The sequence below is a fragment of the Hylobates moloch genome, unplaced genomic scaffold (genome assembly GCF_009828535.3).
Source record: "Hylobates moloch isolate HMO894 unplaced genomic scaffold, HMol_V3 SCAFFOLD_11, whole genome shotgun sequence".
In the NCBI taxonomy this organism is placed as follows: Eukaryota; Metazoa; Chordata; class Mammalia; order Primates; family Hylobatidae; genus Hylobates; species Hylobates moloch.
The window spans coordinates 19374615-19401815 of NW_026652286.1; the positions used below are offsets into that span (position 1 = coordinate 19374615).

At 36.2% G+C, this 27201-nt stretch overlaps 1 protein-coding gene across 4 annotated transcripts in view; it reads right to left on the reverse strand.

The window, feature by feature from the left end:
- Nucleotides 1-386: 386 nt before the first annotated feature.
- The window catches only part of METTL15 (methyltransferase 15, mitochondrial 12S rRNA N4-cytidine), a 253088-nt gene continuing 226273 nt past the window's right edge, over nt 387-27201 (reverse strand). For 3 of the 4 annotated variants that reach the window (XM_032166366.2, XM_032166367.2, XM_032166365.2), the window contains one exon: nt 15626-18187. In XM_032166366.2, the coding sequence (XP_032022257.1) occupies nt 17742-18187 (446 nt within the window). In that variant the 3' untranslated portion in view covers nt 15626-17741. Of the gene's footprint in view, nt 455-12744; nt 12912-15625; nt 18188-27201 lie in introns of those variants that run through there. The other variant, XM_058446368.1, reaches the window with a different exon arrangement.

Genomic DNA, 27201 nt, shown 5'->3' on the forward strand with positions numbered 1-27201 from the left:
AGGAATGAAAAGATGCAGCTTCTTCATAGGTAAGGGTTGCTGCATTGCAGTTCAGAGAACACAGATTCCATCTTATTCCATGCATGATGCAGCAAAGTATTATACTCCTTTTTCTTCAAGCTAGAATTGTATTTCCCAAAATAATACATATGACTATCCTGAGTTAGAAAAGATAAACTAGGCAAGGTGCGGTGGATCACACCTGTAATCCCAGCACTTTGGGATACAGACGCGGGTGGATCAGCTGAGGTCAGAAGTTCAAGACCAGCCTGGCTAACATGGTGAAACCCCGTCTCTACAAAAAATACAAAAAATTAGCTGGGCGTGGTGGCGCATACCTGTAGTCCCAGCTACTCTGGAGGCTGTCACAAGAAACGCTTGAACCTGGGAGGTGGAGGTTGCAGTAGGCCGAGATCGCGTCATTGCACTCCAGCCTGGGTGACAGAGTGGAATGCTGTCTCAACGATAACAACGACAACAACAAAAAAAGAAAAGATAAACTATTCATTTATTGCCAGATACTTATGGTGGGGGAGTGGAATTATTTTTAAAAGGTGAAAAGTGGATTATTTCTTTAAGAAAGCCAGAGATATCTGTAGTGATTGAGTTCTTAAAATGTAGTCCAAATTGAGATGTGCTGTAAGTGTAAAATCAACACTGGATATTGAACTCTTGAACAAAAAAGAATATAAAACATTCCATTTTTATATTGATTACATGGTAAAAAAAACCTTGAATATATCAAACAGGCTATACTATTAAAATTAATTTCACGTGTTTCATTTTACTTTTCTCAATGTAGCTTCTCAAACATGTATAATTACAATGTGGCCAAAATTTGTGGCTTGCATTATATTTGTATTAGACAGCACTAGTCTAGAATATTCAATCTATTCAAATCCTCAGACATCACTTCATCTCTTCCATTCTTTGTGCCCAGGACAAAATTTCTGTGAGGGTCCAGCTTAGCTTTGCAGGGACACTGGCCATGTTAATTGATGACAAAATTGAGATTCTCTAAGACAGTGTATGGAGCTTGAAGCACCCAGGTATGAAAGAACCAGATGAGGTTCAAAGGCAGAAATCTCAGCCTTTACCCTTTGACATATCACTGGGTCACATGTGGGAAATGTGACTTGAATTGAGAGAAGTTTCTCTAGTACAGGAATTATTGGACTGGAGCCCATGATAGAACTGAAGAGCTTTCATAAACCTCTTGATATTATAAACAAAATTAGTGTGCATGTGCTGTTGTCATTAGTGAGCCTGTACTTTTAATTAGATTTTTCAAAGGTTCATGAACCATGGCTTCAAAAATATTAAGAATACTAATTCCAGGAAGATATGGCTCATTCAGACAGGTTATTATCTCATAATTACTGTTATGTAGTCATCCATGTCTCTCAATATTAGTATTCTTAATAATGTGGATATGTGCATTCATATGTCATGGAGACCTAAATGGTGCTTGGTCATCCTACAGAGAGAATTTTGAGAAAACTGTATCATGGAAGTCAAAGTGCATGGCAATTGGTGAACAAGAATAACAAAAAGTAAGGGTGAGACAAGTAGACTATCAATGACATTACAAGAAAAGGCCACCTGGTTGAATTATGTCCCAGGAAATTAAGCTATTGATGATTCAGCAAAAAAACTCTTGAAGTTCTCACCTTAAACGAATGTTATAAACCCAGTTCTTTTTGGAAGAAAACTTCATTCATTTCTTTATTTCTTTGGGCTGTCATAGTACTTACCTTCTATTACAGAATTTTCCCTGTTTATCTACTACCTTTACAAAATTGACATGTCTGTCTCACCCTATACTAAACAGCGGTCTTCAAGAACAAGAAGCATTTTTTTTTTACTCTATTGACCCCAGTGCCTTGCAAATAGACACTCCATAGATGTTGAGTAAAATAATAAATGGTTGTTGCCTGATTTCTATACATTTCAAAATAAAAGACAATCTATGAACAAATACAACTTTAAATATTAGAATTTATTTGGAAGGCTAAATAAAAGGCTAGAGCTGTATAGAGTTTTAGTCAAACCGACTAGATTTAGCATTTGATCCTGTTCAATGCTCAAAAATTGAACTGATCTGAAGAAACACTGCACACAGGACTGCAGCTGCGATACACTTTTCCCAGGCCCAAACAGTGCTGAGTCATTCACCACAACTCGTTTGTGAGTGAAGGAAACAAATTTTTAAGTTAGAGAAATATAAGCAGTCATAGATCTGGGAGTCATCAGGAAATGTTTGCTACTTTAAAGAACTGACTGAAAGTTAAACAGGTTAATGTGACATTTCAAAGGGATTTTGAAATTCAATAGTTTTCTCTAGAAGTTGATGTTTATTTTCTGGTTGTAAGGCAAATGTTGAATTTCTTCTAAGGAACAAAGATAGATTCTAGAATAACTAGATAGGTTCAATGTTCACTATAAGTTTTTGTTTTTTTTTTTCTTCTCCCTGACCTTCCCTACCCCATGAAAAAATATTATATATGTATATATACAATGGGAAATGAAAAAACATCTGGCCGGCATTTAAACATGGTTTTCTTCATCATCAAAGAGGTTTGTATAAAAACAATAATTTTGCAGTTAGAAGTACAATGTCATCCAAAAGAGAAAAGCAGAATCATAAAGAATATACATAAATTCAGGAAGAGGACGTATTCTCTTTTTCTTAGCAATCAGCACTGTGTAGGAATGTAAGATGTTTGCAATGATTAAGTGAAAGTGGTATGAGTCAAACAATCTCTTTCAAAAGCACGTTATCAAATGTTGGTTAGTAAGGCTAATGACAAAGATATGTCACAGAACATACTGTATTACAGACTAGGATGTGAATTGTACAACTGTGCATACAAAACAATTTCACAAAGCTTTATTAAGATATTGAAAAATCCCATTTAGGTGAATCAGTTATCAAGTAAAGGTGAAGAACATAGTTTAACTTAATATTCAGATGAAAGAAGCCTTAAAAGTCATCTATTCTAAACCTGTTATTGATTTGGTTATAAATAACAGAAATCCAACCCGAACTGATTCCATTTTTTAAAACAGGGAAGAGAGGACAGAGGAATTTCCTGACTTATAAAATCCAAGAATGGGGCCAGGTGTGGTGGCTCATGCCTGTAGTTATAGGACTTTGGGAGGCCAAGGTGGGAGGATCACTTGAGTCCAGGAATTTAAGACCAGGCTGGGCAACATAGAGAAACCCTGTCCCTACAAAAAAAAAAAAAAAAAAATTAGCCCAGCCTGGTGCCACACACCTGTGGTCCCAGCTACTCGGAAGGCTGAGATGGGAGGACCACTTGAACCTGGGAGGTTAAGGCTGAGTGAACCATGATCACATCCGTACACTCCAGCGTGGGTGATAGAGCGAGACCCTGTATCACAAAAAAAATATAAAAATTAAAAAATAGAATCCAAGAATGGGTGCACAACTAAATCATGGGAAGGGCACAGATACACCTGGGCTTCTGGAACAACTGGGATGAAGAATGTGAATGCTCCCGGAAAGAGCTCTCCAACTCCTGTCTTTTTATTTTCCTTCTGCAAGTTGTCACTCTTTTTTACATGGTGAAAATGTGGCCCTGAGAGTTTTAAGTTTTACACCTTTCAGACATTGAAGTGGGCCCAAGAAATCCCCTTTTCTCATGAATGTTTTTTAAAAATAGGAAAGATCTAGATTGGGTCAGTCACCTGTAGCCAGAATTAGCCTAGTTTACATCATAGTCTACCCCTGGGCCAATTAACTGTGATAGAAATGGAACAAGAAATTTGGGGTGATGGTGTGGTGATAGAGGGTGGTCATGGAATGACATGGAAGACTGCAAAATGGCCACACAGAGAAGAGTCCACTCCAAGAGTGGAGAGTACACTGACATGTCCAATACAAACTCCATCATTTTACAGATAAGTAGAGATATGTTGTTCTAGCCTATCTGACAAACTAGTACAACTATAACTAAAACAAAAAAGATACTACTTTGTGCATACCCTATTTAACTCTTGTATATATAAATATTCATGTTTAACACAACCACCTTATAAAATAGGTGTTAACATGCTCATTTTTCTGATGAGTAAACTGAGGTTTAGAGATAAATTTATATGCAAGATGGTTCCAAAATCTGTGCTCTTTCAAAATAATATTGAAACTAGACTGCTTTTGTAAAATGGATATATGTTCATTACAAACATTTTAAAACAGAAAAAATTTTCAAAGACTGATTAAAAATACCAAATCCCTCCACCTAGAATTAAACATCATTAATAAAGAATATCTTTCATGTATCACTAAGGACAGAAGAGTAAATAGAACAGCAAATTTTTTTTAATTATACTTTAAGTTTTGAGATACATGTGTAGAACGTGCAGGTCACAGAGGTATACACGTGCCATGGTGGTTTGTTGCATCCATTACCGAGTCATCTACAATAGGTATTTCTCCTAATGCTATCCCTCCCCTAGCCTCCCAACCTCCGACAGGCCCTGATGTGTGATGTTCCCCTCCCTGTGTCCATGTATTCTCACTGTTCAACTCCTACTTATGAGTGAGAACATGTGGTGTTTGGTTTTCTGTTCCTGTGTTAGTTTGCTGAGAATGATGGTTTCAAGCTTCATCCATGTTCCTGCAAAGGACATGAACTCATACTTTTTATGACTGCATAGTATTCCATGGTGTATATGTGCCACATTTTCTTTATCCAATCTATTAATGAGGGGCATTTGGGTTGGTTTTAAGTCTTTGCTATTGTGAATAGTGCTGCAATAAACATACATGTGCATGTGCCTTTATAGTAGAATGATTTATAATCCTTTGGGTATATACCTAGTGACAGGATTGCTGGGTCAAATGGTATTTCTGGTTCTAGATCCTTGAGGAATTGCAACACTGTCTTCCACAATAGTTGAACTAATTTACACTCCCCCCAATGCTGTAAAAGTGTTCCTATTTCTCCACATCCTCTCCAGATCTGTTGTTTCCTGACTTTTTAATGATCACCATTCTAGCTGGTGTGAGATGGTATCTCATTGTGGTCTTGATTGGCATCTCTAATGACCAGTGATAATGAGGTTTTTTTTAGTATGTTTGTTGGCCACATAAACATCTTCTTTTGAGAAGTGTCTGTTCATATCCTTTGCCCATTTTTTGATGGGGTTGTTTCTTTTTACTGTTTTTTTTTTTATTATTATACTTTAGGTTGTAGGGTACATGTGCACAATGTGCAGGTTTGTTACATCTGTATCCAGGTGCCGTGTTGGTTTGCTGCACCCATTAACTCCTCATTTAGCATTAGGTATATCTCCTAATGCTGTCCCTCCCCCCTCCCCCCAACCCACAACAGTCCCCAGAGCGTGATGTTCCCCTTCCTCTGTCCACGAGTTCTCATTGTTCAATTCCCACCTATGAGTGAGAACATGCGGTGTTTGGTTTTTTGTCCTTGCGATACTTTACTGAGAATGATGGTTTCCACTTTCATCCAAGTCCCTACAAAGGACATGAACTCATCATTTTTTATGGCTGCATAGTATTCCATGGTGTATATGTGACACATTTTCTTAATCCAGTCTATCGTTGTTGGACATTTGGGTTGGTTCCAAGTCTTTGCTATTGTAAATAGTGCCACAATAAACATACATGTGCATGTGTCTTTATAGCAGCATGATTTATAGTCCTTTGGGTATATACCGAGTAATGGGATGGCTGGGGCAAATGGTATTTCTAGTTCTAGATCCCTGAGGAATTGCCACACTGACTTCCACAACGGTCAAACTAGTTTACAATCCTACCAACAGTGTAAAAGTGTTCCTATTTCTCCATATCCTCTCCAGCACCTGTTGTTTCCTGACTTTTTAATAATCGCCATTCTAACTGGTGGGAGATGGTATCTCATTGTGGTTTTGATTTGCACTTCTCTGATAGCCAGTGATGATGAGCATTCTTTCTGTGTTTTTTGGCTGCATAAATGTCTTCTTTTGAGAAGTGTCTGTTCATGTCCTTCGCCCACTTTTTGATGGGGTTGTTCGTTTTTTTCTTGTAAATTTGATTGAGTTCATTGTAGATTCTGGATATTAGCCCTTTGTCAGATGAGTAGGTTGCAAAAATTTTCTCCCATTCTGTGGGTTGCCTGTTCACTCTGATGGTAGTTTCTTTTGCTGTGCAGAAGCTCTTTCATTTAATTAGATCCCAATTGTCAATTTTGGCTTTTGTTGCCATTGCTTTTGGTTTTTTAGACATGAAGTCCTTGCCCACGCCTATGTCCTGAATGGTATTGCCTAGGCTTTCTTCCAGGGTTTTTATGGTTTTAGGTCTAACATTTCAGTCTTTAATCCATCTTGAATTAATTTTTGTATAAGGTGTAAGGAAGGGATCCAGTTTCAGCTTTCTACATATGGCTAGCCAGTTTTCCCAGCACCATTTATTAAATAGGGAATCCTTTCCCCATTGCTTGTTTTTGTCAGGTTTGTCAAAGATCAGATAGTTGTAGATATGCAGCATTATTTCTGAGGGCTCTGTTCTGTTCCATTGAACTATGTCTCTGTTGTGGTGCCAGTACCATGCTGTTTTGGTTACTGTAGCCTTGTAGTATAGTTTGAAGTCAGGTAGCGTGATGCCTCCAGCTTTGTTCTTTTGGCTTAGGATTGGCTTGGCTATGCGGGCTCTTTTTTGGTTCCATATGAACTTTAAAGTAGTTTTTTCCAATTCTGTGAAGAAAGTCATTGGTAGCTTGATGGGGATGGCATTGAATCTATAAATTACCTTGGGCACTATGGCCATTTTCACGATATTGATTCTTCCAACCCATGAGCATGGAATGTTCTTGCATTTGTTTGTATCCTCTTTTATTTCATTGAGTAGTGGTTTGTAGTTCTCCTTGAAGAGGCCCTTCACATCCCTTGTAAGTTGGATTCCTAGGTATTTTATTCTCTTTGAAGCAATTGTGAATGGGAGTTCACTCATGATTTGGCTCTTTGTTTGTCTGTGATTGGTGTACAAGAATGCTTGTGATTTTTGTACATTGATTTTCTATCCTGAGACTTTGCTGAAGTTGCTAATCAGCTGAAGGAGATTTTGGGCTGAGACAGTGGGGTTTTCTACATATACAATCATGTCATCTGCAAACAGGGACAATTTGACTTCCTCTTTCCCTAATTGAATACCCTTTATTTCCTTCTCCTGCCTGATTGCCCTGGCCAGAACTTCCAGCACTATGTTGAATAGGAGTGGTGAGAGAGGGCATCCCTGTCTTGTGCCAGTTTTCAAAGGGAATGCTTCCTGTTTTTGCCCATTCAGTATGATATTGGCTGTGGGTTTGTCATAGATAGCTCTTATTATTTTGAGATACGTCCCATCAATACCTAATTTATTGAGAGTTTTTAGCATGAAGAGTTGTTGAATTTTGTCAAAGGCCTGTTCTGCATCTATTGAGATAATCATGTGGTTTTTGTCTTTCGTTCTGTTTATATGCTGGATTACATTTATTGATTTGCATATGTTGAACCAGCCTTTCATCCCAGGGATGAAGCCCACTTGATCATGGTGGATAAGCTTTTTGATGTGCTGCCGGATTCGGTTTGCCAGTATTTTATTGAGGATTTTTGCATCAATGTTCATCAAGGATATTGGTCTGAAATTCTCTTTTTTGGTTATGTCTCTGCCAGGCTTTGGTATCAGGACAATGCTGGCTTCATAAAATGTGCTAGGGAGGATTCCCTCTTTTTGTATTGATTGGAATAGTTTCAGAAGGAATGGTACCAGTTCCTCCTTGTACCTCTGGTAGAATTTGGCTGTGAATCCATCAGGTCCTGCACTCTTTTTGGTTGGTAAGCTATTGATTATTGCCACAATTTTAGAGCCTGTTATTGGTCTATTCAGAGATTCAACTTCTTCCTGGTTTAGTCTTGGGAGGGTGTATTTGTTGAGGAATTTATCCATTTCTTCTAGATTTTCTAGCTTATTTGCGTAGAGGTGTTTGTAGTATTCTCTGATGGTAGATTGTATTTCTGTGGGATCGGTGGTGATATCCCTTTTTTCATTTTTTATTGCATCTATTTGATTCTTCTCTCTTTTCTTCTTTATTAGTCTTGTTAGCGGTCTTTCTTCTAAATTTGTTTAAGTTCCTTGAAGATTCTGGATATTAGCCCTTTGCCAGATGGATAGATTGCAAAACTTTTCTCTCATTCTGTAGGTTGCCTGTTCACTCTGATGATAGTTTCTTTTAGAACAGCAAAAATTTTTATAGAGGGGGCACATTGGACTATGTAGCTTATTGATTAATACAAGCATAACATTTAATTTGAATTTAACTGAAATTAGAGAGTAATGGATTGCTGAATCTAGATTTTTAGTACAAAAATGCCTTGTCACCAAAATTATAAAATGTACAAAAATATTGGAATCATTTTTAAAATGATTTTTTAAAAATGATTCCAACATTTTGACAGAATTGAATCCTTGCTTCTTAAAAACAAATTAGTGTACATATACTTCTCTATCTCCTGACCCTTCAGCTTCATAATTTAAGTGAGCTGTTAGTTTTATATTTTCAAGCCTTGTGTATTTTGTTTTGTAACCGTAATTCTCATGATTCTTTACTCTTAGTTCTATATTTACATGGATTCCGAGCTTTATCACAGTTCCTTTTACCAGACAACTTCTCCCTTACTGATTTTTTGTTTTTCACATCTTGATTTGCTGGATTTTATCATCAAATAATTCCCCTTTCCCCCCTGCTTTCTCCTCCTCATGGCTCATGTGACTTATATTCCTTGAGAATGCCTCTTTCCTTCCAACTCACAGGACTTTTTTTTCTTCGACTTTGATTTCCAGCAGGTTTTACTATGCTGTTCCTAGAAAGTTTGGGAGCTTCTTGGATCTGTAGTTTGATGTCTTTCATCAGTTTTAGGAAATTCTGTCACTTTCTCTCCAAATATGGCTTCTGCTACATTGTTGCTGTTGATTTTGGTCATCTCTCTTTTTGGGAGGCCAATTACACCTGAGTTAGACTTCTCATTGTAACTCTTATGTCTTTTGTACAGTTTTTTTTTTTGCATTTTCTTTATGTCTCATTATGCTTTACCCTAGATATTTCCTTCTGAAATATCTTTCAGCTGATGATTTTTAGTTGTGTCTAATCTGCTCTTAAACCAATCCATGCAGTTCTTAAAGTTGAGTAGTATACTTCTCAGTTCTAGAATTTTTATCTTTTATAGTTTTCAGCTTTTTAATTTCCCTGAACATATTTACAGCATTGTGTGTGAATCCCTCATGGGTATCTTTTTTATTATATGTATTCTTCACCTTTTAAAAATCACATCACATTTCTTCATGACTGGTCATTTTTTGATTTAGTGATAGACATTAAATATGAATAATTACAGAAATTATTTTAGAACTAGAACTTTTTCCCCAAAAGAAGATTTTAAATAGCTTTTGAAAGGCACTTAGGGACTCTAGCGTCTAGGATCAATTTAATCCAACTTCAAGGGCTAAGATGATTGAAAACTGAGCTCCAATTCCTTCAAGGTCCAGTTTGGTTTCAAATTTTCATGTACTTCCCAAAAGACTATCAAAAGTTCCTCCTAGTTTCTCAGCTGCCTTTTCTGAAACTCACAATTGGCAGCTACAAATGCTGATCTAACCTCTAAGTTTTTTCCTGCTCCAAGATCTTTTTCATTCCTTATTAGCTCTCTGATGCTTTCACCTAGACTTCTCATAAAAAATATTTTGTTCAGGGTTTCTAGTTGTTTTAAGTGGGATGGTTAACCCGAATTATCTTGTCATTACCAAAGCTGAAGGCCTGGTTTTTAATTTGAAGTCAATTTTAACACCTTGATTCATGCTGGTTTAATACGTACACTATAATAAAAAGTTTCTTTTATTTAAATCTAGGAAGACTCCAAACTCTGTTTCTTTCATTATGGTTTTGATATCTCTCATCCACTCTGTGGATGATCATGGAGGGATTTCACAGTAGTACCCTCATTACATGCACATTCCTGGGACTAACTACCTTGTAAACAACTCACATGATTCATCGTATAGCTATGGAATACAGAGAATATGATTTTGTGAAAGAATCAGTGTTAGAGAGACAAACTGATTTTGGAGGATGCAATGGAAAAAAATATTTTATGGAAGGATAAACACTATCAAATCTTGTAGAGATCAGGTAGCTAAAGATTGTGATTAGGGTGTTGGGCCTGGTTACTAAAAACCAACATTAACTATTAAGAGAACATTTCTATAAAGAATACCCTAGAATAAATTTAAAAATTGATGAGGAGTTGGAGGCAGTGTAGATTCTTTAAGAAATCCAGTTATGAAAGAAAACAGAAAATAGGTGGTATTTTGGTAAGAAAAACAGTCAAGGGTTTGCTTTTAGCACGGGGCCCTTTTAAAAATATTTGCAGACTGAGGGAAAGAGACCAGCAAAGAAAGGCTTAAAGGCTGCAGGTGCAAGTAAAATTGACTGAACCAAGTCTTGGTGATGACAGGAAAAAAAAAAAAGAAGCAAAGATAAGCTTTCTGCTGAAACACAGGTGTACAAAGTAGGGATAAAGGAAGAGATTTATAAATGCCCAGATGAAAGTTAAGGGGGTGGGAATTAGAGGAATCCAGTTCTGATAACATCTATTTCTGGGTCTGTAAAAGGAAAGATCAGCTCTAAGTGTAAGTACAGGCATTGAGACATGTGTCATTAGGCGATATCATTGTGTCAACAGTGTACTTACATAAACCTAGACAGTATAGTCTTCTACACACCTAGGCTAAATGGTATATAGCCTACACAAACCTGTATGGCATGTTACTGCATTGATAATGTAGGCAATTGTAATACAATCGTATTTGTGTATCTAAACATATTAAAGATATAGTAAAAATACTAAAAATACTGTATAAAAGGTTAAAAAAAGTTACACTTACTATCAATAGTGCTTGTATGACTGGAAGTTGCTCTGAGTCAGTGAGTTGTGAATGTTAAGGCCTAGGACATTACTATACACTACTGTAGACTTTATAAACACTGTATACTTAGGTTACACTAAATATATAAAAAATATTTTTCTGGCTGGGTGTGGTGACTTGCACCTATAGTCCTAGCACTTTGGGAGGCTGAGGTGGGAGGACTGCTTGATTGTTGATTAGGGTATTGGGCCTGGTAACTGCTTTACATGCATGTCTTAGTCCATTTTTATTTCTACAAAAATTTTATTTCTATAAAACTCAGGAGTTCAAGACTGCAACAAGCTATGATCCCACCATTGCACTCCAGCCTGGGCATCACACCGAGACTGTCTCTTAAAAAAAATTAAAATTAAAACATAAAAAATTTTATTTCTTCAATAATAAACTACTTTAGCTTAAAGTAAGTTTTTTACCTTATAAACTTGTTAACTTTCTTACTCTTTTGTAATAACAGAGCTTAAAACACAAACATGCTGTACGAAAACATTTTCTTTATATCCTTTTTCTATATTTTTTTGTATGAATTTTTAAATTTACTTTTAAAACTTTTTAGTTAAAAACTAAGCCGCAAATACACACATTAGCCTAGACATACATAGGGTCAGGAAGATCAATATTGCTATCTTCTACCTCTGTATCTTGTCCCACTGGAAGGTGTTCAGTTCTATGTACATAGAACTGTCATCTCCTACGGTAACAATGCCTTCTTCTGGAATACCTCTTGAAGGACCTGCCTGAGGTTGTTTAACAGGAATGTTTTTAAAAAAATAAGTACAAGGAGTACACTCTAAAATAATGATAAAATATAGTAAATACATAAAAAAGAAACATAGCCATTTGTCACCAAGTATTAAATATTGTACTGACTGGCAGTGCAGGTTAACAGCAGCATCATCACAAACATGTGACTATTACGTTGCCCTGCGATGTTACAATGGTTAAGATGTCACAAGGTGATAGGAATTTTTCAGCTCCATTATAATTTCATGGGGCCACCATTGTATATGTAGTCCATTGTTGATTAAAATGTTAAGTGGTGCATGAGTGTAGTCCACCTATCTTTCACCAGTTATTTTCCCTTTAAGACCTGCAATACACTTTTATTGGTCCTTTTTATTGGCCTCTTCTCACTGGCTTTAGAGTGCAGAATTAGAAAACTCTTTCATAGTCCTGCAACAGTCTTCCATCTAATATCTCACAAATTACTCATTTCCTTTTCCCCCTCAATATGTATTTTGGAGAATCTGACTATAAAAACTCTGTAGGTTGGCCACTTACTGATATGAAAGTGTAGGAGGACAAATACTTTATCTTACCTAAACGAATGCCAAATAACTTCAGCAGTTGGTTCCTCTTATCCCATCTTTTCTTATAAATGGAAACTCCACAAGAGCAATGACTGTGTTTTATATACCCTGTCAAGGTGTAGCAAATACTTGGAATGTTTAATAAATAATAAATGGGAGTGAAATTCCCAAATAATAAAACAGACTATAACCCTATCAACTGCTGCTAGTGATGCAGATGCTGCACTTAAAACTACAAAGGGGGGAAAAAAAAGACATCTTTAACCATAAATGTAAGTTAGATTTTGGTAAATCTTTTCCAGCAAAATAATAGCACTATGTACTCACTGAGTGTTTACTATACGTCCAGAATTGTGCTAACTACTTTACATGCATGTCTCAGTCCATTTTTATTTCTATAAAGAATACCCAAGGCTGGGTAATTTATAAAGAAAAGAGGTTTATTTCGCTTACGGTTTTCTAGGCCATACAAGAAGCATGGCACCATCAGCTGCTGGTGAGGGCTTCAGGTTGAATCCTCTTACGGTCAAAGGCAAAGGGGAGCTGGTGTGTAATCACAAGGCAAGACAGGAAGCGAGAGAGAAGAGGGAGGAACCAGGCTCTTTTTAACAACCAGCTCTCTGGGAATTGACATAGCAAAAACAATTGTTACTATGAGGACAGCATTAAGCCATTCATGAAGGACTCTCCCCTATGACCCGGACATCATTTATAAGGTACCACCTCTAACACTGGAGGTTAAATTTCAACATGAGATTTGGAGGGGTCAAATAAACCATCTCCAAAATACAGCAGTGCATTAACTCATTTCATTCTTATAACTTTCAGTTCATAAACATTTATCTTCTATTTGATTCACAGCAACATGAGAAAGTACCAATAATATTCACATCTTAAAATGAAACAAATGAGAATTCAAGAGATTAAATAGGATGTCCAAGTTCATACATTCAGCTATTATATGCAGACCCGGAATTCAAACCCTCAGTTTTCTGAGTCCCCAGCCAATAGCGTTATTCACAATACTATACGGTCTTCTCCTCAACTTAGCACCTATAAGACTTGAACAATAATACTTTCCTTGTGAAATTATGAGGAATCCTATCATTTGACGGCTTAATAATACAAATCTTCACCTGTGCAAGGCAGAGAAGTATTATTGGTCAAAGCATAAAGATGGGGTTTAGCGAACAGAAATAATTATTCAAGAATCAGAAGTGGAGCATGTCCTCTTGTTTGATTTCAGCTTTGTATTCTAACATTTGAGGAATGATATATTTAATAGGACAACAGATAATGGTAGAAAACTTGTTCAGTATTTAAAGTAACATTACCAAAGACACAATCTCCTGCTGTGCATATTGAAATATTAAATTTTCTTTACTTTATTGCCTAATAATTTGGGCAGATTATAAGAGAAGGATGTGAGGTGGTCAAAAAGTCAGTGAAAGGCATTATAAATTATGACCATTGTATGTTGTACAATTCTTCATTTTAAATGTTTTTAAAATTTTATGCTGTAACTAGACTTTAAAAAAAATAATTTATATGTAAGCTTTCTCTTAGCATTCCTGCAGATCATCCTATGTTACCAAACATTAGTTGGAGATAGTAGCTATAAACAGATAAAATTCGAGAAAATAATATAAAAATAGCTGTGTTTGTTATACAACCCAGCCTCTTTAGAATATAGGGTTGATTTTTACAAACCATGCTTCAATCAACATCAAACGTACGGCATTGTGGTTATGAGAAAAATATATCTTTGATCAGAGTTTCAAATTTATATTTATCAAGCACCTCACAAAATTCTCTTTATGTTTAAATGCTTATCCCTGTCTATTATAGAATGCTGCTACACAAAAATATCAATTAGAATACTGAAGCAATTATGAAAACTAAATAGAAAAATAATTGCAGTAAAATAAATTTTACAAAATTTTAACCAGAAGCAATTTTTAATTTAGTTTTTAATCTATTAAAAAGATTCTAATATGTAAGGCTTAGTTTGTCATGGTATGTGCCAAAATTACCTAATATTCCTCTTTCCAGAGATAAACTGAAACACAATTAATGTCACCTCAAATTTACATACCAATGTGAACAGAGAAGGAGAAGGGATGGTATCTAAAAAGAGGGAGAGTGGTGAAAAAGGTACTTTTTTATTTCTTCCTAAATAGTTAGCTTCTAATATATGCTTGAGTAAATATATACATATATTTTTCTCTTTTTTTAGCCATTAAGTCCCATTAAGAACTGTCTCATACTTTCTGAATGACAGATTTCAAATGAAAGTAAAATTAGTTTTTAAAAGTCTGCAGTACAGATTCATTATCTCTACTTCTTAAAAACAAAAATTAGAAACACAAATTTTAAAAACCTCTGGTATGTAATACTCTGCAAGGACTTAAGAAAATATGATTTTCAAATATTTGCAAGTGAATTTTAAGAAATATTAGTTCATTTAGGCATACTGTATTCTCTTATAAACTACTGCTTGTAGCACAACAAATAGTTTACTACAATGAATTTAAGCACAAATAATATACCATATACTACATGAAATAGAAAAGACATATAGATATAATCAGTGTCTTTCAAGAACACCCCTACAAACTTCAAAGAATATAGTAATATACAATTTTAAAAATAAAATAAAAATAAGGATATTATCTAAAAATTGTAGTTATTAAATTTTATTTATTAAGTAATGAACTAAAGACTGTTACGAACTGATGTACTACACAATGACATTGATACTATGTTAAAATAATTCATAGAAGGCAGTCAAGACAGAGATTCAGAAACATTTTATTAGAAAAGTAATGCACATTCATAGTAACATTAGCTTTTATTTCTGTGTACTGTATGAACTTCCCAAAACCATTCTCCAAAGCTAACCATTTAAAACTCATTCATGTATTTTATTATGCATCCTACAACAAAGACTAAGAAGCAGGCAAGAATTACTATAAAACACAGTCTAATTACAGAAAAGTTAATTTATTTTTACATGAAAACATTTTGAAACCAATTTTGTGTTTATTGAAGAATTTTTCTCATGCATATTATCCAAGATTTTTTTCTGTCAGAGTATTAGCTTCCTAGGATTGCTATAACAAATTACCACGAACTGGGTACCTTAAAACAGCAGAAATACATTCTCACTGTTCCGGATGCTAGAACTGCAAAACCATGTTAGCAGGGTTGGCAACTACTGGAACTCTGAGGGAGAATCTATTCCACGCTTTTTTCCTATCTTCTGAGGGTTCCCACAATGTATCACTCCAATCTCTGCCTCCAGCTTCATGTGGCATTCTCCCGTGTCTCTATCTTCTCTTTCTTTTTTTTTTTTTGCCAGAGTCTCGTTCTGTTGCTCAGACTGGAGTGCAGTGGTGTGATCTTGCAACCTCCACCTCCCGGGTTCAACTGATTCTTGTGCCTCAAACTCCTGGATAGCTGAGATTACAGGCACCACGCCTGGCTAATTTTATTTTTAGTAGAGATGGGTTTTCGCCATGTTGGCCAGGCTGGTCTTGAACTCCTGAGCCTCAAGCAATTTGCCTGGCTTGGCCTCCCACAGTGCTGGGATTACAGGCGTGAGCCACCATGCCCGCTCTATCTTCTCTTATAAGGAACACCAGTCATGTTGGATTAAGGGCCTGCCCTGCTCCAGTGTGACCTCATCTTAGCTACTTACAACCACAATCACAGTATTTCCAAATAAGGTCACATTCTGAGGCTCCAGGAAGTACATGAATTTTGGAGAAGACACCGTTCAACCCAGTACATTGTTTCTATTTAATATAAAAAATAATTCCCATACTATACAGGATGAAAAAATGACTTATGAAATAGGTGAAAGATTGTTGAATATACAAATGTGATCTTTTATTTTCCAATCACATACAGAGATAAGAATTTTTTGGGAATATGTCTCATTCACAAATATGTATTATGTGCAAAGAGAAATTTATACATTGTTCAAGTAGGATTCGGGGAATTAACCTAGGTGCATTCTCTTGTTTCTATTTCAACCATATTGTTCTCCAGATTTTTTTCCTAATTCTGATTTCCCTGTAGGATTGTTCAGTTTCAAATAAAGCCTGTAAAGCAGAAGTAGTGAACAAGCCTGGGTACTAAAGTTAAATATTACAGAGGTAGATAAAACAAGTCTGAGGAAAATTCATGTATTTAATTCTATCTATTTTGCCCATATAGTTATGCTGATATTTCATTCACTTGGATTCACCAACTTAAAATTTGTAACTATAATGGAGAATCTTTTTTTCTGTATTTAAAAAAAGTGCACTGAGCAAATTAATAGTATAAATAGAATTTCAAGGATAACTATTTAAGAGAATATTTATTTCTATGTATGGTTAATCAACATGCCCCCTTCCATACTCCATGTGCCCTTTGACTAACTATCTCCAACTCATCTTTCAGGTCACAATTCAAGTATAAATAATAAATTAGAAGTACATATTACTATAAAAAGTTGACATGTGAATTATGAATCAATCTCCTCAATTTGTTAAAGAATCTTCTACCAAGTACTCTTTTCTTGAATAAGCTTTTACCCATATTACAGTTACCATATCTTTGTAACATTAAGGGAGTATTTATTTTACTATATTAAATAGATAGTTTTCTATTTCAAATAGACTTGGCTGAGTTATTTTGATTAGCTCAATTAAAAAATGCAAGATTCTAATAAGAGACTTTATTACTTACTAAAGGCATTGTGAGCTATTATTAAAATAAATACAATTGACATGAAATACAAGTTTTGTGAAACAATTCTCTGTAAGGATTTGTATTTTTACTTTGCGATATATGAACAAAACGGCCCATATCATACTGAAAAATCCCTTTAAAATAATAGACTATGATTTGAAAGATGAAATTTTATCAGTATAACACACACTTAAACTAATATTTTAAAATTTAAAATTTGTAAAAAGCCTATATTTGAGAAAGCTAATTATTCACAAGTAAGGACATTAAAATTCATTCCATAATCATCATTATTTGAGCCACAGAAAGACTGATGCAAATTGGATATCTAAATTCAAAATTTAGGACATGCAGATATGATTACAGTATCTTTCTCTTTGGCAGCTTGAGTTTACGTATTTAGATAAACACAACATAGTATTATTTTTTTTTAAATTTCCTGGCCAGAGGAAGGATTGCCTTTCAAGAGTCCAATATGATGCAAAGATTAACACATTTTTCCAGTCTGGAGGTGCTGCTGCTCCCTGAGTGTAACTTTCTCTGTCATGTATTTCCTACAGTTTCTTTTTGAGAAAAAAAAAAATGCTAAATGCTATCAATTTTCAGACTGTCCCACACTTAAACCTATATACCAAGACATTCAGGAACATAACATGAGTAAAGATTAGAGAAATTGTGAGAAAAAATTTGAAGAATAAGATGATGGTAACTTATAATTTGATAGCTGCTCTAAGCTTGGCTGAGCGCCCTCTGGGGTTATCTTGTACATCCTGATCTTGTGGACTAAGTACCTTCTTGTGTATCAATTCCCACATTAAAGGAGCTCTTCTCACAGAGACTTCTTCCGTGTTTTCGTAATCTGAACCCAATTGCGATGTTTTCATCACTTGTTGTCTAACACTTAGGTTAAATCTTTCTGTCATGCTTATTCCAAGCAAAAATCTTTTGACGATGCGATCCTCTAGTGAATGGAAGGAGAGGGCAACAAGACGACCACCAGGTCTCAGAAACTTCTGAGCTGTCTTCAGTCCCGTGTAGAGTTCATTGAGCTCATTGTTCACAAATATGCGAAGAGCCTGGAAAGTCTTGGTGGCAATATGGGTAGATCGCTGTAGTAAGTCTTTCCGTGCATAAATAGCAGAGGGAGGAAATGCACCTAGAACAAATTTTGTAAAGATAGGAAAAGAAGACCGGTAACGTTAATATTTTTCACTGTAAATCTAATGAATTGTGTAGTTGTGTGCATATTTAGTGAACTAAGTTTTCTTAGAAAATTGTGGTGGCATTTCATTCATACTTCCCTCTCTTATTCCCGAACATTCTTCCAAGGTTTAAAACTATGTGGCAAAAAAACCTTTCATAACTCATAAGGATAATTGGAGTTTAACAAGGAGCACAGAAAGAGAAATGGTGGACATATATTTAAAGAAATGATAACAAAATCCTTCTCAAATTTGGTGAAAAACGTTAACTCAAAGATGCTCAATGAAGCACAAATATAATAAACAAAATGGCTGCACATAGGCACATCATAAAACTACTACGGCCAAAGGTAACAACAAAAAAAATGCCAACAGAAAAGAAAATTCATTACATAAAGAAGAACAAAAATATTATTAACAGCTAATTTTGTATGAGCACACTGGAGGCCAGAAGATAGTGGAATAACATAAACAATGTTGAGAAGAAAACTCTGCTTACCAAGAAGGCTAAGTCTACTAAGATATTTATTCAAAAATAAAGGTTCAAAGACATTTTAAAAGAAATAAAAAGTGAGACAATCCACTGTGAATAGGTCTGCATCAAGAAATTGAAAGGAAATACTTTAAGCTGAAATAAAATGAGGCCACGTGATCATTTGGATCAGCCCAAATAATCTTGAAAGAAAAAAAAGAATAAACTAGCAGGACTTACATTTATGAATTTCAAAGCTTACTACAAAGCAATGATAAGACAGTGTGGTACTGGCATAGCAACAGACATAGAGAAAAATAGAATGTAATTGAGAGTCAAGAAATAAACCCATACCTATACAGTCAACTGATTTTTGACAAGAGTGCCAAGACCATTCAATTGGGAAAAGCCTTTTGAACAAATGATGCTTAGACAATTGGATAGCCACATGTAAAAGAATGTAATTAGACTCTTACATCATATACAAAAACAAACTCAAAATGGATCAAGACCTAACTGTAAAAGTACAAACTATAAAACTCTCAGAATAAAACATAAGGCTAAATCTTAATGACTTTGAATGTTGCAAAAGATTCTTAGATATGACACCAAAATTGTGAACAACAAAAGAAAAAAATAGATAAACTGGACTTCATCAAAATTAAAAACCTTTCTCATTCAAACGACACCATCGAGACATGAAAGACAAGTCCAAGAATGGGAAAAGATTTGCAAATCATACATCAATAAGGGACATGTATCTAGAATATATAAATGAAGTAAACTGCAGAATACATGTATATTATTTATATCATATTTTAAAACATGCATATCAAAACAGGTATGTCCCATCTACTTCAATAATTGAGACAGGCAAAAATTACTAATTTCTAAATAAACCAATAAATATAATTTTCCTTAAGCTTATAACCACTGGCATACAAACACGATATTAAGGTATAATGTTCAATAGATTTATACAAAAATTTTCCTTGATTGTGAACCATGTTCCTGAAGAGTATTATCCCATAGAGAAGTAGTGTTTCTAGTACAGATTTGTTCTTAATGAAGATCTCAGAAAATAACTGCAATCTTGGCATTTTAATCTCCTTAGCATGTTTCTTAAAAAAAAGTTAATTATACAAGGCTGGCACCTTAGTTCACATTTCAGTAATCTCAACACCTAGTAGTAAAGATCAGGCATAGCAGATTAATATTCTTTTGGAACTAGATCAGAGACGGAGAGAAATAATATCTTACAGGTATCAGAGATCTGAGAACCTGGTGGTTTAAAGTAAACCAAATCAGTATGATGGTTCTTTCCTCTACAAAAATTACTTTGCCAAAAGTCTGGAGAATGTTAGACACTAGGGGATTTATCTTCCAACAACCAGGTCTCTCAGGAACATGATGTCATATCAAAACTGAAAAGGAAGGTCAGCTTCTTACTATTTGCTATTCAATTCGTCCATTTTCCTGATAAAGAGTTTGGGCCACTGGAAAATGTGTTTCAGAGTATTCTAAGAATCTGAACAAACATGCAACTATTTATATTTTGGAGCCTGGACTTAGAGGAAGTGTCAGAAAGGTTGCATTCTTGAAGACCTTGCATGATTAAAATTTTGCATAATTCGAAACTCATTTTCTCAAAGAAGAAATGTAATATAAAATACATTTTAATGTACATATATTTTCATGTAAAATAGGAAGTAAACATTCATGGAGCACATAAATCAATAAGAACTGTAGGATACTTCTGCTATAATTTTAAAAAAAATTTCTTAGCATTATCTCTAATATTTTGCAGAAATTAAAATGATGGTTCAACATAACTGCTTAACTTTATTGACATTTTAATGCAGAATCTCTTAATTCATGAAATAATAGAAAGGCAGAAAGCTCAATAAATGTTTGCATACTATTTTCAGTAAATATGTTTTGTAAAATTAATGAAAATGGAATGTTTCATAACAAAACCAAAAAAATAACAAAATAGTGTCTGAAATAACCATGTAGTTCTAATATAAACAATAGCATTGGTTAATTTGACATTAAAGTTTGTTAGACATTTTGGCTTACTAGCTAAAATAGCACTTTCCTGTGGCAGAAGGATGGACATAATTTATAATTCATTTAGTTAGCTAGCTGTGAAACTATGAGATTCCTAATTCCTTTCATTTGACGAAACAGATTTTCAAAGCATTCACCCAAAGTGATAATTTATTAGTATTTTATATTATAGAATTTCAAGTTTATATAAATCATGTTCACATTAAGTATATTGCCTAGTATATATGAATCTGCAGCTGACAAATTAAAACCACTGCAATCAGACAAGCCTTTCTTTATAAGATCTACTTTGGCCTTGCCAATGTCATAAAGTCATGCAGAATGGACATAAGAGCTTTCAGCTATATTTGGGAATAGATGGTCTTAAAGATAATAGGGGAACCTTAATCTATGAAGCTTTCCTTCTGGGGCCTTCTTACTCTTGTTTGGAGAATTCTGACCTGGATTATGTCTGATGGATTTCCTGGAAGATATTTCTAGATGTGGTCCTGTCAACCTCGCTAAGTCCCATCTTCAGGGACCAAGAGATGACAAGAGGTCTGCAATGAGCAATGTGTTTTGTGGAGCTTTTTTGGTACTTCTCTGGGGGATCAAAGGCACATATCTTCCCTTATTTTAGAAAGGTTAAACTTCCAGGGCTATCCTTCCTTTTTTTTTTTTTTTTTGAAGAGGAGTAGTGGTGTGGTCCCCCTGGGAGTTTACCGTGGCGCAATCTCGGCTCACTGCAAGCTCCGCCTCCCGGGTTCACGCCATTCTCCTGCCTCAGCCTCTCCGAGTAGCTGGGACTACAGGCGCCCGCCACCACGCCCAGCTAATTTTTTTTGTATTTTTAGTAGAGACGGGGTTTCACCGTGGTCTCGATCTCCTGACCTCGTGATCCGCCCGCCTCGGCCTCCCAAAGTGCTGGGATTTATCCTTCCTTTATACTGGTACCTCATGTCTGTAATTTTTAGGAAGAAAGGCTGTCAAAGCAGATCGTGTAAAATGAAATGAAAAAGAAACAAAAGAATATAAAATAGCATGTGATGCCGGGCATGATGGCTCATGCTTGTAATTCCTTTAGGAGGGAAGGATTTTGGAGCACTTTGGGAGGCTAAGGCTGGCAAGTGGCTTGAGCCCAGGAGTTCAAGACGAATCTGGGCAACATGGTGAAACCCTGCCTCTAAAAAAAAACAAAAAACAAAAACAAAAAAACCCCTACAATTTAGCCAGGCACGGTGGTGCATGCCTGTAGTCCCAGCTACTCCAGAGGCTGAGGCAGGAGGATTATCTGAGTCTGGGGAGGTTGAGACTGCAGTGAGCCATGATTGCACCACTGCACTCCAGCCTGGATGACAGAGTGAGACTCTGTCTCAAAATATATAAAAATTAAAATAAAATGGCATGTGATAATGGAAATTAAAGTAGTAAGAACAAAACATCAACTGGCAATGGGACACATGGAGAAGAAAAAATAATCCAACCACGAAGGATTAGCAAGGTTCTATGAATTATTAAGCTTAAAGACAAAAGTCCCATGCCTCTGAGGAAGCAAAAATGGTTTTCTCGTGAAAGTCACTGATCAGAGAACAAGGAACAGAGTTATCTTAGGAATGCACAAACTAGGTAAGAACAGCTGGCTCCTGATTTAATCAAGAACACAAGATAAAAAAAAAAAACTAACAGATTCAATGCCTACTCTTATGCTGGACTCTGAATGAGGCCACAGGGAGAAAAATATTAATAAGACAGAAAAATGGTCCCTGCCCTTGAGGAGCTCACTGTTTTGCAATTCTTCTTCATCTCCTTCTCATCTCCCACATGCTGTTATCAGAAATAGAAACTTGTTCTGCTTTTTCATCTCCTGAGTTTCACCACAGAGTCTAGTATGGCTAATTCATTTGATTAAAGAATAGAGTAGGTAAGATGGAAAATCACAATTTGTGTCATTAGGTTTGATGAGAGAAAATCTCCTTTTTGTGTGTTATAGTCCATCAATGGACTTTGTTAACCTAGTACCAATATACATGAGAAGAGGTGTGCTTACCCCTAGTATAGCACTTATCATATGCTTCTGTAATTACTCGTTTACTTGCTTATCTCACTCATTTGACTCTGATCTCCTTGTGAATAAGAACTATTTCACCTTCACTCATATCCCTAGTACTTGACAGAGAAGCTTGTGATTCTTAATTCTGACTGTACATCACAGTCACTTGTGGTGCTTTTGACAAAAATGTCTGGCTCCACTCCAGATCTACTGAATTAGTTTCAGGGGTTTATTACTCAGGAATCACTACTTTTAAAAAGCTTCACAGAGGATTTTGACATCCAGCCAAGATTAAAAACTACTTTAGAAAACACTCAATAAATGTTTGTTGAAAAGATAATGAATAGATAAATGAAAAAAATGGATGAATGAATGGATAAAAATCCAGGATCAATAGTACAGTTTCATTCACATCATCGGGTGTGTACGGCCTGTGTGCCAAGCCTGTATATCAAACCTATGTGCCCAAAACTTATGTATAAAGCCTGTGTGTGTCTATCGCGCCTATGTACCCAAAGCTTATGTGTATAACCTGTGTATCCAAGACCTATGTCTTCCTCAGCCTAGTGGGTGGAGTTTAAGGAACACGGCTGTGCTTTGGTCAAGGATAGGCCGAGGTAGGATGTTTACATCCTGCATGACTCAGTGAGTTCAGAGCAAAGGCATATAACTCCACTTGTTATCACAGCCATGTAGCTGTAACATGGGAAGGCCATCATTTGGCTCTATGCCAATATTGTCTGTAAAAGGTATAATTGCCTTGCTGACACTGTGCAGGTGCAGCCACCCAGAGAAAGAGGGAGAGAGAGTCAGAGCTGTGTATCTTTGCAGACAGAGAGAGGGGAGCCAGGACAAAGCTCGGCTCGCTCATGCCCAGAGAAAGAGTTAAGCTGCTGACCCTGAAGCCAAGGGAGAGTCAGCCATGCAGCTGCAGGCACGGGGGCAGCAGGAGCCACAGGGCAGGAGCAAACAGCTGAAATAAAGGCGAACAGTGTAGAGAGCTAGTATAAGAAAGCTGTTGATAAGAGCTGCTGCTAAATAAAATCATCTTTCACCTGCCTACGGCCCTGATTGTTCTTTCTACTTATCCACCCACTCCCTTCAGACCTCGACATGACATTTGGTGTAGTTGTGAACCTGACAGGGTGGGTCTATAAAGAGCATAATATTCAGTCATATCAATAAGTGACTAAATGAGCAGCATCAAAATTTTAGTCACAAAAAGCATCATGAAAATACTTTTTAAATGTCACAATATGGGTCCAGTCCTCTATGCTACTTTTTGGCTAAATGTGATCATGGGAACCAAAGCATGATTTTTGTTGGAGCAAGTGAACTCTCAAATTTGCCAGCAATTTCCTTGTCTCAATACAACTGATTGCATGCACTTAATTATACCTGATAATGATTGATAATATCCTTAATTAATCAATTATTTGTACATGCAATGGAGCACCTGCAAATAATTTTAACCTCAGAAAATCCAAGCTTGGAAGTCTTTGTTACCTGACATAGGGGAAATGTGCAAGGTCAACTTTCGTTTTGCATATTTCTTTTGCAGAAAAAAATGAGACATGATAATATAATGGTAAAACTTGGAAATTTAAGTTTTAAAAATCCTCAATATCTTAAGTTATTTAAGTTCAAGTTTTTCCCCAAAGATTAATGCACAATATTGTTAAAATTTTATGTAAACTTTTTTTCACTTAACAACTATAAAATCCCAAACCACAAATTTTCTCAATTCTTCAAAATAGCAGAACTGTTTTCCTCCTTATACTTTAAAATAGAAAAATTTGTTAGTAAAACTCACTACAAAAGGAAATTAAAGGCTAATGTACATTTAATGAGAAGATGTTTTCATGTTAAAAGTACGTCTGAAGCCTTCTTCTCTCAACTCGTCAAAGTCATCCTCCATCCAGCTTTGTTCCGTTGCTGGTGAGGAACTGCGTTCCTTTGAAGGAGGAGAGGTGCTCTGCTTTTTAGAGTTTCCAGTTTTTCTGCTCTGTTTTTTCCCCATCTTTGTGGTTTTATCTACTTTTGGTCTTTGATGATGGTGATGTACAGATGGGTTTTTGGTGTCGATGTCCTTTCTGTTTGTTAGTTTTCCTTCTACCAGACAGGACCCTCAGCTGCAGGTCTGTTGGAGTTTACTAGAGGTCCACTCCAGACCCTGTTTGGCTGGGTGTCAGCAGTGGTGGCTGCAGAACAGCGGATTTTCGTGAGACCACAAATTCAGCTGTCTGATAGTTTCTCTGGAAGTTTTGTCTCAGGAGTACCTGGCCGAGTGAGGTGTCAGTCTGTCCCTACTGGGGGGGTGCCTCCCAGTTAGGCTGCTCAGGGGTGAGGGACCCACTTTAGGGGGCAGTCTGTCCATTCTCAGATCTCCAGCTGCATGCTGGGAGAACCACTACTCTCTTCAAAGCTGTCAGTCAGACAGGGACATTTAAGGCTGTGGAGGTTCCTGCTGACTTTTTGTTTGTCTGTGCCCTGCCCCCAGAGGTGGAGCCTACAGAGGCAGGCAGGCCTCCTTGAGCTGTGGTGGGCTCCACCCAGTTCGAGCTTCCTGGCTGCTCTGTTTACCTAAGCAAGCCTTTGAAACCAACGAGAACAAAGATACAACATACCAGAATCTCTGGGACACGTTCAAAGCAGTGTGTAGAGGGAAATTTATAGCACTAAATGCCCACAAGAGAAAGCAGGAAGGATCCAAAATTGACACCCTAACATCACAAGTAAAAGAACTAGAAAAGCAAGAGCAAACACATTCAAAAGCTAGTAGAAGGCAAGAAACAACTAAAATCAGAGCAGAACTGAAGGAAATAGAGACACAAAAAACCCTTCAAAAAATTAATGAATCCAGGGGCTGGTTTTTTGAAAAGATCAACAAAATTGATGGACCGCTAGCAAGACTAATAAAGAAGAAAAGAGAGAAGAATCAAATAGATGCAATAAAAAACGAAAAAGGGGATATCACCACCAATCCCACAGAAATACAATCTACCATCAGAGAATACTACAAACACCTCTATGCAAATAAACTAGAAAATCTAGAAGAAATGGATAAATTCCTCAACAAATACACCCTCCCAAGACTAAACCAGGAAGAAGTTGAATCTCTGAATAGACCAATAACAGGTTCTGAAATAGTGGCAATAATCAATAGCTTACCAACCAAAAAGAGTCCAGGACCTGATGGATTCACAGCTGAATTCTACCAGAGGTACAAGGAGGAACTGGTACCATTCCTTCTGAAACTATTCCAATCAATAGAAAAAGAGGGAATCCTCCCTAACACATTTTATGAAGCCAGCATCATCCTGATACCAAAACCTGGCAGAGACATAACCAAAAAAGAGAATTTCAGACCAATATCCTTGATGAACATTGATGCAAAAATCCTCAACAAAATACTGGCAAACCGAATCCAGCAGCACATCAAAAAGCTTATACAACATGATCAAGTGGGCTTCATCCCTGGGATGCAAGGCTGGCTCAACATACGCAAATCAATAAATGTAATCCAGCATATAAACAGAACCAAAGACAAAAACCACATGATTATCTCAATAGATGCAGAAAAGGCCTTTGACAAAATTCAACAACCCTTCATGCTAAAAACTCTCAATAAATTAGGTATCGATGGGACGTATCTCAAAATAATAAGAGCTATCTATGACAAACCCACAGCCAATATCATACTGAATGGGCAAAAACTGGAAGCATTCCCTTTGAAAACTGGCACAAGACAGGGATGCCCTCTCTCACCGCTCCTATTCAACATAGTGCTGGAAGTTCTGGCCAGAGCAATCAGGCAGGAGAAGGAAATAAAGGGTATTCAATTAGGAAAAGAGGAAGTCAAATTGTCCCTGTTTGCAGATGACATGATTGTATATCTGGAAAACCCCACTGTCTCAGCCCAAAATCTCCTTAAGCTGATTAGCAACTTCAGCAAAGTCTCAGGATACAAAATCAATGTACAAAAATCACAAGCATTCTTGTACACCAATCACAGACAAACAGAGAGCCAAATCATGAGTGAACTCCCATTCACAATTGCTTCAAAGAGAATAAAATACCTAGGAATCCAACTTACAAGGGATGTGAAGGACCTCTTCAAGGAGAACTACAAACCACTGCTCAATGAAATAAAAGAGGATACAAACAAATGCAAGAACATTCCATGCTCATGGGTTGGAAGAATCAATATCGTGAAAATGGCCATACTGCCCAAAGTAATTTATAGATTCAATGCCATCCCCATCAAGCTACCAATGACTTTCTTCACAGAATTGGAAAAAACTACTTTAAAGTTCACATGGAACCAAAAAAGAGCCCGCATTGCCAAGTCAATCCTAAGCCAAAAGAACAAAGCTGGAGGCATCACGCTACCTGAC